The 17569-nt window shown below is 38.1% G+C and overlaps 1 protein-coding gene across 4 annotated transcripts in view; it reads right to left on the bottom strand.

Moving 5' to 3' along the window:
• Positions 1 to 17569, bottom strand: part of LOC130707526 (cyclin-Y-like protein 1) — a 45760-nt gene that overhangs the window by 10652 nt on the left and 17539 nt on the right. For 2 of the 4 annotated variants that reach the window (XM_057542514.1, XM_057542512.1), the window contains exons 2-5: positions 15608 to 15682; positions 13688 to 13722; positions 7169 to 7269; positions 1798 to 1833 (exon numbers count right to left, since the gene is read on the bottom strand). In XM_057542514.1, coding sequence (XP_057398497.1) covers positions 1798 to 1833; positions 7169 to 7269; positions 13688 to 13722; positions 15608 to 15682 — 247 coding nt within the window. The remainder of the gene's footprint in view (positions 1 to 1797; positions 1834 to 7168; positions 7270 to 13687; positions 13723 to 15607; positions 15683 to 17569) is intronic. The other 2 variants (XM_057542513.1, XM_057542515.1) reach the window with 2 other exon arrangements.

Here is a 17569-nt window from a genome sequence, read left to right as displayed (position 1 = left end):
TAGTTCTGTATATTCTTATTGTGCATTTCTTCTTGTCTCTTTTAAATAGTTTGAGTTAAAAATGTAATTGTCTTTTTATTTTAAAAGAAACCAGGCTTTTTAATTTAAAATTTCACCACACTAATACACTGCGCTCATTTGAACAGTGGTTCTCTAAATGTGGTCTGCAGGCCTCTGGGATTCTCCCCTATCCCCTCCTTCAGGAGGCCCAAGAGGTCAAAACTGCTTTTATAAGAATACTAAGACACTACCTGCCCTTCACATTGTGTGACATTTGCTATGGATGTATAAAAGCAAAAGTGGGTAAAACTGCTGGTTTCTGAGCATGAATCAAGGCAGTGGTACCAAACTGAATTAGAAGTCATTCAATTATTCACTGCCACTTGCAGTTAAAAATCTGCTTTAAGAACATCCTTGATAAAAGAGTAAAAATTAATAGTGTTCTTAAACCTTGGTCCTTCTTTTTAATATTCTGAATAAGTGGAAAGTATGCATTAAGCACTTTTACATACTGAAATATGGCTGTGTTAAGGAAAAGCACTTGTGACTTGGCGGTAAGTCATTTTTTTCATAGAACACCATCTTTATTTGAAACACTTTTTTCATCGAACACCATCGTTATCTGAATGTACAACTGACACAGTCATTCTTTCAAAAATGAACAAAGTGAGCCTGTCACTTCAAGGAAAATAACTCTAAAGTTATTTGTTGCCAATGATAAAATTCAAGCCATCAAGCTAAAAATATCAGGATTTTTGGAAAACTTCTACCTTCTATTGTGAACTTGACAACTTCTCAACACTTAAAAGACTTTTCTGGTAAGACTGGTGGTGATACCAATAACAAAAGTGAGTTTTTGACACTGTCTAAAGAAATGTGAACCAATACTTTCCAAATGACCAACGTATAATATTATAAAGTCAGGTACAGGTAAAAAGATCTACTCAGTATGCATGACAGATCAATGGGTATTAATTTAACATAGTATTTATTACAAGTTCATTGATATGATTTAGAATTCCATTTTAACTAATTTAAGAAACTAGCACATGCAGACTTTTGGTACAGTATCAAAGAATATACCAAATTATCTGAAGGCTTTAAAAATACATCTTTTTCCAACTATGTATCTGCAAGCGGCTGGATCTTCTTCATATTGTTTCTTCAAAACAAATGACTGAAGACAGAATAGATATGAGAATCAGCTGCCTTCTATTAAGGAGATACTTTTCTCTCAATATTTTTTGTTGTGGAAAATAGTTATTATTCATTAAAAAAAAATGACTTATGTTAAACACTGGGGCTCCCAATCAGGGGTGATTTCGTCCCCCAGGGGACTTCTGGCCATGGCTGGAGACAGTTTTGGTTGTCGTAATGTGGAGGGAAGAAGGTGCTACTGGCATCTAGTGAGTAGAGGCCAAGGGTGCTGCTATATATCCTATAACACACAGGACGACACCCCACAACAAAGCATTATCTAGCTCAAAATTTCAATAGTGCTAAGGCAAACCCTGTTTTAACATACAATGGATTTAAGTTTTTAAATTCTCAATTTCAATTTCTAATACAGTAAATTATCAATATAACCCATATAAACAAATACTCTTTGGGATGCTCAGTAACCTAAGAATTAAGGGTCCTAAGATAAAAATAAATGATTCACTTCTATATTGTAATAAAAGCACTCTAATAATAAAAGCTTATGCCAGTAACATCTATAGTTATTACCTAACACTAAACTTGATACCTTGTAAATTAATTAGCTGGAATAACAAGATAGGTTTTAAAAGAGCTCACCTGTTCTTTATGTGGTAATATATTGCTAAGGTCATACTGTGGAGGAAAAAAAAATACATTGTAATAACTGATTTTTATCATATCAGGCCTGAAGACAGTTTTAAAAAGGGGTTAGCAAGGAGGGAAGACCTTCCAGAGGCCCAGTGGCCCCGAAATCCTCGAATTCAGAACAGTACCACATGGGTGCTTTCCCCCTTGTTTTAGGTTCTTCAGCTTTTAGCAAAATTAGGAGACCCAAAATGCTAGATATGCTGTTAGAAGGCATGTTTTGGTTGATTATTATAATATATAAATTATTACATATTTCCCCTGTCATTTGTCCTTCTACCCACAAAACCTTCTGTCCTGTACAAGTTATATCTATCTATACACATGCTTAAATTTAAGCCATATAGTAGTTGTTTGTGTGTGGGGGTGTGTGTGTGTGTGTGTGTGGTTTTTTTGTTAGCCCCTGCATTTCAGTTGATTTAGTTCGCTATCCACCTACCCATCCGTTTTCCATTATTTCCCTAAAAGTAAATAATAAAAGTGCTCTATACCAAAATGATTTAAAATCACTTTTACATAATTACTAGAAAATTTAATAGCAAAATTTTATAGCCACAAAACTGATGATAGGTCTAGCTATCCTGAAATAAGCAGTGCTAATAATACAGCATAATACTACACAGTATACTATTAATGACAGGTATTTCCAAATTATTTTAAATAAAGTATTAATGAACAGATAGATACAAGTCCTTAGGTAGTCTTTTTTTCTTTTTTTAAAGACAATTTTTTTTAAAGCAGATATTCATTTTAAATTATTTATTTATTTTTTGGCTGTGTTGGGTCTTCGTTTCTGTGCGAGGGCTTTCTCCAGTTGCGGCGAGCGGGGGCCACTCTTCATCGCGGTGCGCGGGCCTCTCACTATCGCGGCCTCTCTTGTTGCGGAGCACAGGCTCCAGACGCGCAGGCTCAGTAGTTGTGGCTCACGGGCCCAGTTGCTCTGCGGCATGTGGGATCTTCCCAGACCAGGGCTGGAACCCGTGTCCCCTGCATCAGCAGGCAGACTCTCAACCACTGCGCCACCAGGGAAGCCCGGTAGTCTTTTTTAAGTTACTATATTCCTAAGTTATTCACAGATGTTGTATATTAGGCAACAAAGGGGTTCTCTGGTTAAGTTATATGCTCCCCTTTGTTCTCAGTGTCTAAAATGAAACTCAAAATAATTGAGGGAAGGCAAATCTGAATTTTATAATAGGTCTATAGAATCTTAGCACTTGTATAAAGGCCTGTAACACCGTTAGCATCAGAGATGGATACTTCTATAGTGCTTCAAAGTTTCATCTTCAAATGGATTTTAAAATCACAGCATTAGAAGTTTTATGATGGAAAGGACCACTGAACCGTAGATGACATTTAATTAAACAACCCATTTTACAGATAAGGGAACCAAGGTTTAAAACTGACTTACCTAAGGTCCCACTAATTATCAGAAGCAGTTCTCTTTCTCCTGCCCTCTAACCAAATAGTGGCTCCCAAGCTCAGCTGCACACTGGGATCATCTGAGAAGCTTTAAAAACTGCCTGGCTTCTGCTTCAAGATGTTCTGATTTAACCGGCACTGGGTATGACTTGGGCATCAGGACTGTTTTTAAAGATCCCCAGATGACTGCAGCGTGCAGCAAAGTTTAGGGATGAATGAGTTAGGGTTAAGATCGGAGAATCACTCGGGATGCTTTTGTCCATATAATCATGCTTCACATCATTCCCCATCTTGTCAGAAGGTGTGTGTCCGTGGGTGAGAGAGAGAGAGACAGACAGACAGACACACAGACACTGTGTCTTGGAGGCGGGGGCAGGCGGGTGGACTTTGTGCATCCAGAAACATATATCTTGAAAAGTTGCATAAGTGATACTAATAAGGTTCACCTACCCCACTGAGAACAACTACCCCACTGAAAACTAAGCCCATGATAAACATTTTCAAAATCATTCCTAAAAGCCAATTGGCCCTATTAATTTTCTCAGTAAACCTTTATTTCACCAATAATGAATGTGATGAATGATCATTTTTAAAACTTAATGAGAGCAAATTAAAATTTACTGTACTTCCAAAAATTAGACTAGGTCGGGAAAAAAAAGGATGAAACCTACTTGTCTGAGCAAGGTTAATCTTTTTTTTTTTTTTAATTTTATTTAATTTTACTTATTTTTGGCTGCATGGGGGTCTTTGTTACTGTGCGCGGGCTTTCTCTAGTTGCCAAGAGCGGGGGCTGCTCTTTGTCGTGGTGCGCGGCCTTCTCACTGTGGTGGCTTCTCTTGTTGCACAGCACGGGCTCTAGGTGCGTGGGCTTCAGTAGTTGTGGCACACGGGCTCAGTAGTTGTGGCTCGCGGGCTCTACGGCACAGGCTCAGTAGTTGTGGCGCACGGGTTTAATTGCTCTGCGGCATGTGGGATCTTCCCAGACCAGGGCTGGAACCCGTGTCCCCTGCATCAGCAGGCAGACTCTCAACCACTGCGCCACCAGGGAAGCCCGGTAGTCTTTTTTAAGTTACTATATTCCTAAGTTATTCACAGATGTTGTATATTAGGCAACAAAGGGGTTCTCTGGTTAAGTTATATGCTCCCCTTTGTTCTCAGTGTCTAAAATGAAACTCAAAATAATTGAGGGAAGGCAAATCTGAATTTTATAATAGGTCTATAGAATCTTAGCACTTGTATAAAGGCCTGTAACACCGTTAGCATCAGAGATGGATACTTCTATAGTGCTTCAAAGTTTCATCTTCAAATGGATTTTAAAATCACAGCATTAGAAGTTTTATGATGGAAAGGACCACTGAACCGTAGATGACATTTAATTAAACAACCCATTTTACAGATAAGGGAACCAAGGTTTAAAACTGACTTACCTAAGGTCCCACTAATTATCAGAAGCAGTTCTCTTTCTCCTGCCCTCTAACCAAATAGTGGCTCCCAAGCTCAGCTGCACACTGGGATCATCTGAGAAGCTTTAAAAACTGCCTGGCTTCTGCTTCAAGATGTTCTGATTTAACCGGCACTGGGTATGACTTGGGCATCAGGACTGTTTTTAAAGATCCCCAGATGACTGCAGCGTGCAGCAAAGTTTAGGGATGAATGAGTTAGGGTTAAGATCGGAGAATCACTCGGGATGCTTTTGTCCATATAATCATGCTTCACATCATTCCCCATCTTGTCAGAAGGTGTGTGTCCGTGGGTGAGAGAGAGAGAGACAGACAGACAGACACACAGACACTGTGTCTTGGAGGCGGGGGCAGGCGGGTGGACTTTGTGCATCCAGAAACATATATCTTGAAAAGTTGCATAAGTGATACTAATAAGGCTCACCTACCCCACTGAGAACAACTACCCCACTGAAAACTAAGCCCATGATAAACATTTTCAAAATCATTCCTAAAAGCCAATTGGCCCTATTAATTTTCTCAGTAAACCTTTATTTCACCAATAATGAATGTGATGAATGATCATTTTTAAAACTTAATGAGAGCAAATTAAAATTTACTGTACTTCCAAAAATTAGACTAGGTCGGGAAAAAAAAGGATGAAACCTACTTGTCTGAGCAAGGTTAATCTTTTTTTTTTTTTTAATTTTATTTAATTTTACTTATTTTTGGCTGCATGGGGTCTTTGTTACTGTGCGCGGGCTTTCTCTAGTTGCCAAGAGCGGGGGCTGCTCTTTGTCGTGGTGCGCGGCCTTCTCACTGTGGTGGCTTCTCTTGTTGCACAGCACGGGCTCTAGGTGCGTGGGCTTCAGTAGTTGTGGCACACGGGCTCAGTAGTTGTGGCTCGCGGGCTCTACGGCACAGGCTCAGTAGTTGTGGCGCACGGGTTTAATTGCTCTGCGGCATGTGGGATCTTCCCAGACCAGGGCTCGAACCTGTGTCCCCTGCGTTGGCAGGCAGATTCTTAACCACTACACCACCAGGGAAGTCCCTGAGCAAGGTTAGCCTTCAAAGTACTTTTGAATTATATACTGGACATCAGACTCTTTTGAATTCAAAAGAAGCTGCGACTCTAGCCAAAGTAGAGTGGTTTTGGTACCCACAGATTCAGTGTCTTGGCTGAATAAAAACATTCAGTGATTCTGTGATAAGTGCCCAAACTCAGGACTTTAGAGATGGGGCTCAGTTTTTGCTGAAACATGATTTGACTGCAACTATTATTGTAAGCAAGAGAGGAAAGTTACATTATTATGACTGTGAACTTGCTGTCTTTAATTAAAGTAGAAGTTACTGATCATTTAAATAGCTAAAAAAAAAGCTGGCACATTAAAAACCAATTAAAAATATAATTAGCTTATAAAATTAAGACAACAAATAAAATTAAGGATAAGGACATTAATATTTTCAAATAGCATTTCCCAAACTGTGTTCTGGAAAATCAACATTCATATCCTAAGGAGATGTTAATGTTTCGTGGACAACCGCGAGGGAGGAGGCAAGAAGCTCTGCATCCCGTTTGGTTTTTTTCTCCTAAATAAGCTTGAAAGGTTCATCATTAGGGTGTTTTGAAAGTGCATCTCCAATTGTGGACTATGAGGTGCTCCCAGAAATTAAAGAACAGTTTCCATCATCATGACACTGTTCGTGTCTCCTTAAGTATAAGCCTGACCACAGCCATGTTTCCGAAACCTCACCTCTTTTCTTGTTCTCTGCTGTGATTGATACAGTGTGTTGGAGATATATTTATATATATAAACAAAAATTAAATGTGTCTATTAAGTTAAAACCTCAGTTGAACAAATTTCATCTACAAAGAAATTAAGCTTGAGTGTGTATTTCTTAAGACTGGTTTGATATATTCTCCCCCTCTCTGGGGGACAGGAAGGAGAAGTAAAATTTCATACAGAAATAGTGCAGGAAAAAAAAAAATGCACAGTGGGATAAATCTGACAAAATCCAATTAAATTTAAATGCAGATTCGCTTTGGTGCCAGTAGGGGACAAGCTGTTCCTTCTTCTAAGAGTAGCTTCCAAAGTAGTATACATTGTTTGAGGACTACAACTCATAAAGAAATAATTTTTTCTAGAAATAGCCAATAAAAAGTACCTCTCTTTCTCATTATGTTCAACAATGGCTTAACAACAGAGATGCGTCAAATAAAGATTTATACTTTTTCTGGGATTTCTTATTTGCTAACTGGCTTTCCCTTCTATCATGCGCTCTAAGATTAAAATGGAAACTGAAAATTCATATTTAGGTCCTTGAAATCAATATATAGTTGACACCAGTTTTTTAACCTGATCACTGAAAAGGACAATTCAAATGAATGAAATTATGTATGGCTAGGATGCTTTTAGCGATAAGGGGGTCTGTCACTCAGCCCTTGGCAACCTAGTTGTACTCACCGTTTTATTGTGGTTCTAAGATTAGGCTGGCTGACTATGCTGTCATCTAGAAATATTGTTGAGCATGAGTTATACTTTTTAGTAAGCTGCCCTGGAGATACCTGAAGGGGAAGGGAAATAGAAGAAAATGTCACAGTAAGTTAAACCTATAAAGTGTTTTTTCCTTGGTTAAAATGTCAAACGATAAAGCATTAAGATTTTTCTTACACTCCATGAACTGCCTGAGTGTGATGTCATGTGCAGCTCTATGGGAAACCTCTATACTCTGACTTCCACAGACGAGCTTTGAGAAATGGGTTATAAAATGCTGCCTTGATATAGTACCTATAATCAAACCTGGCAAGCACCTATTATAAATTACCTTTATAATAATGTAAAAAGTTTAGAATAAGATTTCAGGGTTTTTTCCTTAAGCAATGAAATGCAGCTGAGATTTCCTATTTCTATTCATTTACTACAATAAAACGTAATGCTTTCTATAATACCGATGTAGGAGCATTTCACTGCAGTAAATGAACACCAATAATAAACGTATTAGTTCGGGAGACAGTGTGACGAAACAAACGTTTTCGAATCAGAGGCTGGGCATGCCAGGGCTGCTCTATCACTAAAAAGCTGGGGGCCATAAGTCTCTCTGGGCCTCAATTTCCTTATCTGGAGGACAAAAAGGTACTGCTTGAAGATTCTCTCACATCCAAAAAAAACGGATAAAACAACTCTGAGAATTTAACTTCTCACTTCATGTTTAAGTAAGACTGCCATGACATTACTCAAGTGAGAACCTCAGAGAATACTTGCCATTCATTTCAAACTTGTACTAATTCGGTTCTACGTGTTATTTGACACTCCTGCCTCACCCATGCTGCTCTCTGCCTGCAGTGCCTTTTTCTTCCTCCTGTCCCAGCAAGCTTGACCCCATCTTCCTCTAGGATCCCTCTGCCAGCAGGCACACCACAACACTTCTCACTTTCTGCACACTCACACGTCTAATTTACCAACTGTTCCATGGTCTCAGCTGCTTGCATAGTACCACCCTCTTTAGTAAACAAGCTTCTCCAGGTTAGGAAGATTCTTCTCCTACCTCCAGCTACTGAGCACAGAATCTGGGACAAATTAGGATTCAACAAGTGTTTGAGAAATTATTTAAGATCAGTTACAACTGGAGGTAAATCTTACTAAAGATACAAATTCGTGAGAATTTATCTACAGTGGTGTTGGATAGGTGACAAAGAACTTTTTGAGACCCTCTAGAGAATGAACTATCTTTAAAACACTTTAGAAGTATCCATTTATTTGTGAAGAGCCCATGAACACGGCAATAGTCAAATACTAAAATGGCCTAAACTATGTTAGGACAACTCTCTTCCTTAAAGTAAGGCCAATAACCAAATCCCAATCACTGAAAGCCACTGGAAGGAAGAGTAGCATTCTTTAATACCACAGAATACAAACAATTTTAAAGCTGGGTTTTGTTTTTGGTTTTTGTTTGTTTACTAATTCAGATGAGCCTTCCTTCCTCCTATTAATATAAAACAGTTTTCACCATGCTGTCACACTCTCCCATCAGTGTCCGCCACAAATACATGAAAGGTGAGGCAGGGAGAAAATCTAGTTGATGCTTTTGAAAATACAGAGCATTTAAATAAAAATTGCCAGTATCCAATCATCAGAAATATCCAAAGGGCATATATAAAACACCATTTTGCTTGTTTCAGATGCTTTATGCAAAGCCACTTATTCCTTATTAACAAAAAGTTCTAGATGTAACATATTTGAAAAGTATCACTATTTGGAAGACTAATTTCTCCTTCAAGTTAGAAATGTTTTAAACTAAAACTCTGATATGGTCCTTAAGCTATTTGGTTAATGTGTAATTTTAGAATCTCAAAAAACAAGATACAGCATGAAAAATGAAAATTCACTCATTCAAATACTTTGATTCTAAACGAAGCAGGTTATCTTTTAAGGTCACTACTATTAGGGTATAATATGACATACACTACACGTAATAAAAGTCAATTCTGACCAAAACTCTATATATATGAGGGGAATAAAAATAGTAAGGAAATGTACCAAAATATAGACTAGTTGGTAGAGCTTTGGGTGCTATTTATCCTGTTTTCCTCTATTAAAAACTTTTTTTTCTATTATGAATGTATATTGATTTGTCTTTGGAAATATTACTGCTAAAACATTTAAAATTTTTAATTAGATGTGGTCTATAGTCCTACGGGGGCTCATTTAACGTATCAGCAACTTACAGTCTCCTGGCTCGATCCTACAAAAGAAACACTTCCACAGGCCTACTCCTGAAACTATTCAAACTTTCCAGCATCTAGTGTTCACTAAAGGATGGCAGAATTGAAGCCTCTGAGCAAAGCCTAGATATGTTAGCTGCCAGCAGATTACTTTCCTCTCATCTTGCTTGAAAATTTAAGATAACTGTCCTTTATGATTAAAGCCTTACCATTGCTGGCTCACAACCTCAATAAACTGCACTGACACACATAAGGGTATAAAATGCAAATACAAAAAAAAAAACAACAAGTAGCAAAAAACACTACTGACAGTTTAATGTTCATAGGTATTATTTCAATTGGTCACTGAAGAAGAGTATTTATCTTCATTCAGCACTAAGGACAAAATACATGGACTTTTACAATCTTTATAAGGGGAAAGGTTGCTTAGTAGACTTCAGGTTTAATGGTGAAGACTAGAAAATAATCATACCTAGGAGGCTAGTAAGTAACAACCCTCAAAGCTTATCATTAAAGGTCAAGTACCTGTTGAAATCCCGCCCCCACCCAATGACTCTTCCCATTGTGCCTACTGCCTCTGATTTTAACCCATTAAAAGAATAAAGCTGGAGAGAGCGAGAGTACGAAGCGCGGCAACCCGAGTCATGGCAGGACAGGCATTTAGAAAGTTTCTTCCCCTCTTTGACCGAGTATTAGTTGAAAGAAGTGCACCCGAAGTTGTAACCAAAGGAGGCATTATGCTTCCAGAAAAATCGCAAGGAAAAGTATTGCAAGCAATGGTAGTAGCTGTTGGATCAGGCTCTAAAGGAAAGGGTGGAGAGATTCAACCAGTTAGTGTGAAAGTTGGAGATAAAAGATAAAGTTCTTCTCCCAGAATATGGAGGCACCAAAGTAGTTCTAGATGACAAGGATTCTTTCTTATTTAGAGATGGTGACGTTCTTGGAAAAGATGTCGACTAAAATAAGTCACTATTGAAATGGCATCACGTGAAGCTGCCCGTTCCCCCAATGGCATCACGTGAAGCTGCCACTGAAGTTCTGAAATCTTTCATCCTGTAAATAATTTCCGTGTTTCTTTTATAATAAAGTAATGATATCCAAACTAATGATATTCAGTGTCTCTGAGATTTAGTTTTCTCTGTATTGATTTAAACATTCCCAAATAAAAGTATATAAATGAAAAAAAAAGAAAAAAAAAAAGAATAAAGCTGAAGTTCACTTTTTTCTTCCCCCTTTTCACAAGTTTTGGATACGTTTATTAAGAATCAATGACTTTGGGCTTCCCTGGTGGCGCAGTGGTTGAGAATCTGCCTGCTAATGCGGGGGGCGCGGGTTCGAGCCCTGGTCTGGGAAGATCCCACATGCCACGGAGCAGCTGGGCCCGTGAGCCACAATTGCTGAGCCTGCGCGTCTGGAGCCTGTGCCCCGCGACGGGAGGGGCCGCGATAGAGAAAGGCCCGCGCACCGCGATGAAGAGCGGTCCCCGCACCGCGATGAAGAGTGGCCCCCGCTTGCCGCAACTGGAGAAAGCCCTCGCACGAACCGAAGACCCAACACAGCCAAAAATAAATAAATAAATAAATAAATAAATAAATAAAATCAAGTAAAACTTTAAAAAAAAAAAAAAAGAATCAATGACTTTAACTGAAAAATCTGTAATACTCCATCTATGTTGCACATTAATGGACAATATGGTAGGGTGAGTGGTTTGAATAGAATTCATACTCAAGGCCTTAGTAGAAAAGTATAATATTCTAATTATAGGTATAATCAAAAATATTGTCTGAATTAATATCGTTAATTATATTCAATTAAACTTCAAACTCAGAACCTATATTCAAAGAATAAATCTAAGTTTGAGTAGGCTGACCACAAATCTATTTCCTCTCCCCCTTCTTTCAGATATCATCTCATTAGAATTAAAGGCATTTTTTAAAAAAGCTATACATAAGACAGGATAAACAGCAGATGATTTTTAATGTTTGAAAGGTGAAAAGACTAGATAAAGGAGTGGTAACTGACATGGCAGAACAGAGGAAGCACAACCTTGGTACCTACAGAGAGTGACTTGGACAGGAACAAGAAAACCAGTTTGTCTTACAGAACCCAAGGCAGGCTCAGAGTTCAGAGGCGTGGTCCCCAAATCCTTGCAGTGAGGCCCATCAGTTAACGAGTTGTCCAAGTGATGCTTCCAATTAGATCTTAACAGACAGCCAAGGACCATCACACGTTTGAGGGAAGCCCCCAACAAGTAAGAGATCAAAACAGGAAGAAGGAATGGGACTTCCCTGGTGGCGCAGTGGTTAAGAATCCGCCTGCCAATGCAGGGGACACGGGTTCGAGCCCTGGCCCAGAAAGATCCCACATACCACAGAGCAACTGAGCCCATGCGCCACAATTACTGAGCCTGCGCTCTAGAGCCCATGAGCCACAACTACTGAAGCCCACACGCCCTAGAGCCTGTGCTCCGCAACAAGAGAAGCCACTGCAATGAGAAGCCCACGCACCCAACAAAGAGTAGGCCCAGCTCACCGCAACCAGAGAAAGCCCACGTGCAGAAACCAAGACCCAATGCAGCCAAAAAATAAATAAATAAAATAAAATATAAGGATGCTTTAAAACAAAACAAAACAAAACAGGAAGAAGGAATTGATGGGAGTGATAAAAACTCCGGAGCAAATGAAAACTTGAAATTGCATCAGTGAAAAAAAGAATGACAGGATATAAGAGAACTCTATGAATTGAAAATAAGGTAGACAAAACAATATATTCAATAGAAGGATTAGAGCACAGTCAAGGAAATCTCCAGGAAGCAGGACAAAAAGACAAAATGCAAAGCAGGAGGGGAAAAAAGTTAGCGATCTTGTAAGTCTCAGACTTCCAACATCTGAATAATAGGAACCTGGAAGAAAAAAACAGAATAACAAAGAAACACACAAAAAAGGTCTATACGAAACCAAATTATGAAATTTCAAAATCCCAGGGAGAGGGAAGGTACTAAAAGGTTCCCGAGAAGGAAGGGATGGGGGAAAATGACTAAAATCGGTAATGTACAATGTACCATACAATGTCAACAGGTTTAAGAGCAACAGTGTAAATGAGAAGATGAGAGGGAAATGTCTTTAGAACTGCAAAAATTAGTTTCAACTGAGAATTCTATACTTTATCAAATAGAAGGAGTTTCAGAGAGGCTAGATCTCTATAAACTTTCTGCCCTTGTGCCCTTTTCCCAGGAAAATGTGCTCCAGTAAAACAAGGAAGTATAACAAGAGGGAAACAGAATCTAGGACATAGGGGATCCAACATAAGAGAGCAGAGTTATGTGAGATCCCAGATGACTTCACACAGATATCCCAGGAAAAGAGGCATAGAGCAGGCCTAGGGGAACACTAGTCTATATGGGAGTAGGAAGACAAAAGATTGGGGAAAAGTGTCTCCAAGAAAAAAAATGGAACAGATGTGGCTTAGTAGACGGAAAATAGTTTTGATAGGCATGTGACAAATGTTAAAACATTTGGGGAAAAAAATAGCTGTTAGAAAACAGGCAAGTGAATATAGTCAGGAAATTAATTCCACAGAAGAAATGAAGAATGTGAAAGCAGGGAGACCGGGCAGGGAGCTGCTTACTGCATTTGGCTGTGTGAGATCACGTTGGCTAGGAAAAGGGGGATTGGGTTATCCTAGAGAAGTGCAGAAGGGCTCCAATTTCATTAATATTGAAGAAAAAGAATGAAGGGTGTACAAGGAGGAGGCACAGTCAGAGAACTATATGGCTCAGCAATGCACAATATTTGCAGAGTCGTAGTAATGTAAACATTGATTCTGATTTAATAAAAACTGATACATGTTGAGGGAACACAGGGAGGGAAATAACATCATGGTGGACTGAAGAAGCTAAGCTTTCACCTGCTATGACAAGAAGTCAATGGACAGTGCTAAAAATTAACTTACCTGTCATACTTTTATTACTTTGGTTAAAAAATAAGATCAAAAAAAGAAGGCAAAAGAATTTAAGGCAGATCTTTATACTACAACCATATGAGTGAAATTTAACTTAAATGTCAGAACCCTTAAAAAATGGGCACTACTAAGTCAAAGACTTTCCTGAATACATTTGATAATTAGGAAAATAGAGATTTAGAAAATCTACAAAAAAGAGGTCCATGCTAACAGTATTGGATCCATCATATTTTTAGGAATCATGGCAGACATATTTTTAATTCAAACTATTAATTTCTTAACTTTTCAACTGTTTACTTACATGGTTTAAATGGTTGCTCTTCCGCTTTTGCCGCACTAAGAATAAAAAAAATTAACTGATGAATTCTGATACAAATGCCATAGAAAAATAAAAGTAGTCACTAATTATTTGATGGATTACCAATAACACAATGAGATAAAATTCCATTCTATTTTTTAAAATAATTTCCAACAAAATATATAATTTAAATCACCCAGCAAGATGAGTCCTATAAATAAAATCTAAAAACTTAGTTTCACTTTTTTGACCTAATAGATATTCTGTATTAGGTACAAATGAAAGACTCCCCATTTACAAAAGAAAAGGACAAAGCAAGTTAGGCCAGGTGAGAAACTTAGCTAATAAAAAAATTTACCTGCTGCATAGCTGAACTACTAGCCAGGAGTATTTTCTAATGCTTCATTTACACACAGCTTACTTTCATTACCACAATCTACAGATGACAACTCTAAGAACCAGTTTCTGGCCAGGCACTCATCTCCGAACGCACCAGTAGCTCTGGAAGCATCCTGAACCACTTAATGGTAACCTACTCAAATACCTTACTGAAAAAATACACAACTGGAAAGTAACCTATGTTAAACGTAAATTTTAAAATGAGTGTGCTGACCTAAATGAACATGTCTACAGCACACAAAACTGTTTTGCTCCAACAAAGGCCAGAAGAATAAAAGCCTGAAGAGGGTCTTAGGCCACACTCTTGCTCACATTGCCTCCTTTAACTCCAGACAGGCATCACAGGCACGGATTCCTTAAGGCTGAAGAGAGAGACAGGCATGGGACAGCTTTTCTTTTACTGTCTCCAGCGCCCCTCTACATGTGAGCAGCTCATGGCTCTGGAAGAAACTGAGAAATAGAGCAATCCTAACCAGAAATGAGTGGCTCAAGTACACACACGAGAAAAATGCAAGTTAGAAACCCCAGGAGCTTCCAGGTTGGTGAACATGTAGTACCCTTGCAGAGGGCATCAAAGCTCTGTGCCCTGTCCCCATGCCTGGCCCTATGCATCTCTTCCATCTGGCTGTTCCTGAGTTATATCCTTTTATAAAAACCAGTGATCTAACGGAAAAACACAAAAAGCAAAACAACAACAACAAAAAACCAAACCTCCGTTTTTTATGGTGCTGCATCACTTTAAATATTATGGAATGTTCACTTCTTGTATTCCTGCTCTCGTAATCAACTCAAAAACTTGGTCACGTATGGCTTTTTAGCAAATAAACTAGGATTTAACATAACATTAAGGAAGACAGGCAGGCAAGCAGGAGTGCAAAAAATTCTACGGTTCTGATTCTCATCTTAAAACAAGGAGGACACAGGAAATTTATATGAGTTTCACATGCTGAGGATAATCTTCTGGAAAACCCCATATGGCATGTTGCTCTTATTACCCTGGCACAGCACTACATTGGGATGAGAAAGTTTTGAATAGCTTAAAAGTTCTGAGTAGCATAAATCTGGATGTGAGATAGGCTTGTCTGGTTGAACACTGTGTAAAACAGGGCCAAAATCACAAGGCTCAATTCCCATATATAATAACTGATTTTTCTGATTTGATCAAATGAAAACCTAACTGTGACCTAAACCCTATCATTTGTCTTTAACATATGTGCTCTTCGGAGCAAGGGGAAAAGGACAAAGTAGCATGGAGAAATAGACCACATCTAAATCATGTGGCCAGTTGACTATGTTGATAAAGAGGTGGCAAAATGTATAAACAGATAGTCTAAGTGTTCTCCTCCCTAAAACACTGACAACTAAAGGAAACTGTATCATCAACATATTAAAATAAGACAAGTGAATACATAAAAAAGTGAAACATTTAAACCACTGTAAGAGTTTTTCTAAATACCTCCTATAATACACAAAACAAAAACAGTTTTCACTCTTTTTCTCAGGGAAAAAAAAGCATTGTCTTACCAGCTGTTTGAGATTTGCTCAGAAAGATTGTGCTTGCTCTTGGGTGGTCAGAAGGGTTTGGTTCCAAAGCTAAGTCTGTAGAGGAAGAAGAGAAAAAGGTGTGGTGATTTAGTTGAGTAGAAAAATACATGATTTTAAAGATAGCTACACATTGATTGAAACCACTTTTAATAGTCTTGAGAAGAGCTTTTAGTAATGACAAAAAGGCAATTTTAGTAAAGGCACAATATAAAAATTCTATTGGGAAACAGCAAAATTGTAGAAACTCTCCATACATGTGGAATAAAACCATGGCTATGTCTTAGACTTCTTTAACTTGCACCTAAATAATCTATGCCATTTTTAGATGAATCATATATGTGACTCCCCTCCTATTGATCAATTAAAAATTCAGTCACCCTCTTTTAAAGCTGATATTACTAGCACATTCCAGGAACAGTCTCAAGAAGCAAGTTATGCTGTGGCCAACTACTGTCAATACCAGCTCAATATATCAAATATGCCAAAACGAAGTGAGTTGCTTTTGGCAAATGTTCTTCAGACAATCAAATGGCTAATTCTAACTCCATTCAACAAATGAACTCATTTAATTGGCTGTGGTTTATCTGGGGGCTATTCATCATGGCAGATTTAAGAGGACTACATAAAAGTTCAATGTTCTAATCTATCGGAACACTTCCATGGTAGTGATTTTTAACTTTGCCCTCTATTTCCAAAGCTAAACTCACTTCTTCATTCCACGCTGCATGATTAATTTGGGGCTTCAATAAGAGTACTTTCTGGAGCAGATCATAGGGCTACTGGAAAAAAATTTTGGCCATACCTACACGAAAAGGTGGGTCTGCCTGTAGCCCACCTTGCACCAACGTGGGATAGCGTCTTCTATTTAGGCAGAAATACAAAACAAGCACAAGCTACCACACAGGATAGTAAGGTTGTTGTTTAAAACAAACAACCAAACATAAAAGCCCTATGACACTTCCTCAGCAAAGTCCATCTCAAACCATTTAACCACTCGTTTAAGAAACTGGACCAAGATTCAGATAAAGAGTAATGGTTAAGGCAATTATTTCCCAAACCACATAATAACTGATCTGTTTTTGAAAGATGGGTTTGATGGTCAAAGTGAAATACAAATATATCCCTGCCTCTTAGAGAATCCGAAGAATACACACATTGATGTATTAAAAACTAATTAGTCTAGTAGTGAATTCTGTCTAACCCAGCATTTCACAAATGTATCTACCTAGAAGCCCCTTTTCCCACCCAGAAAGAATTTTGCACGAACAGTAATTTTGGACTTCCCGTTTTAACAGGAATCTGAGCCATCCATTTTAATGTCATTGCCAGCACTAGTAATTTACATAGCTAAACCAACTGCTTTGTTCTTCATGAAAATTCCTTCACTGAATTTGAAGTTTATCAAGCTGCTTTTGGAGAAAATATTCTATTCAACATTTTTATGTAAAAGACACATATAATTATTTTAAAGTTTTTTTCTCCTACATATTTGAAAAATTAAGACAATGGGAAAATAAATTATTTCAGCTGTACACAAAATGGCAGGCAGAGACTTTCACAGCTGCCTCTAACCTATAGCTTCCGAAAGAATTCATGACTACTTACCTATACCAAAAAGAAAGTAAATAGACTACATTTGAATCTAAAAAGTAAGCAGAAATGTTTGCAAAGTAGCTGTATTATTTATCAGTGTCTATGGCATGGTAAAACTTAACAATTTTCAATGGAAGTCCAGGAAAATTAAGTGCCAGAATCAAAGAGAAGCAAGCTTTAACACACACACACACACACACACACACACACACACACCCGCCAAACCAAGATGTGCTACTACAGATCTAAATACAAAAATCAAGAAGGCTGGGATAAAAGAAATGACAACATGCAAAAAAAAAAAAAGTACACTTAGCCCAAGTGACCAGAAAAAAGCTGGCACTCTCC

The sequence above is a fragment of the Balaenoptera acutorostrata genome, chromosome 3 (assembly GCF_949987535.1).
Source record: "Balaenoptera acutorostrata chromosome 3, mBalAcu1.1, whole genome shotgun sequence".
In the NCBI taxonomy this organism is placed as follows: Eukaryota; Metazoa; Chordata; class Mammalia; order Artiodactyla; family Balaenopteridae; genus Balaenoptera; species Balaenoptera acutorostrata.
Note: the sequence above shows the minus strand (reverse complement) of the source record. Positions and strands in the feature narration are given on the sequence as shown.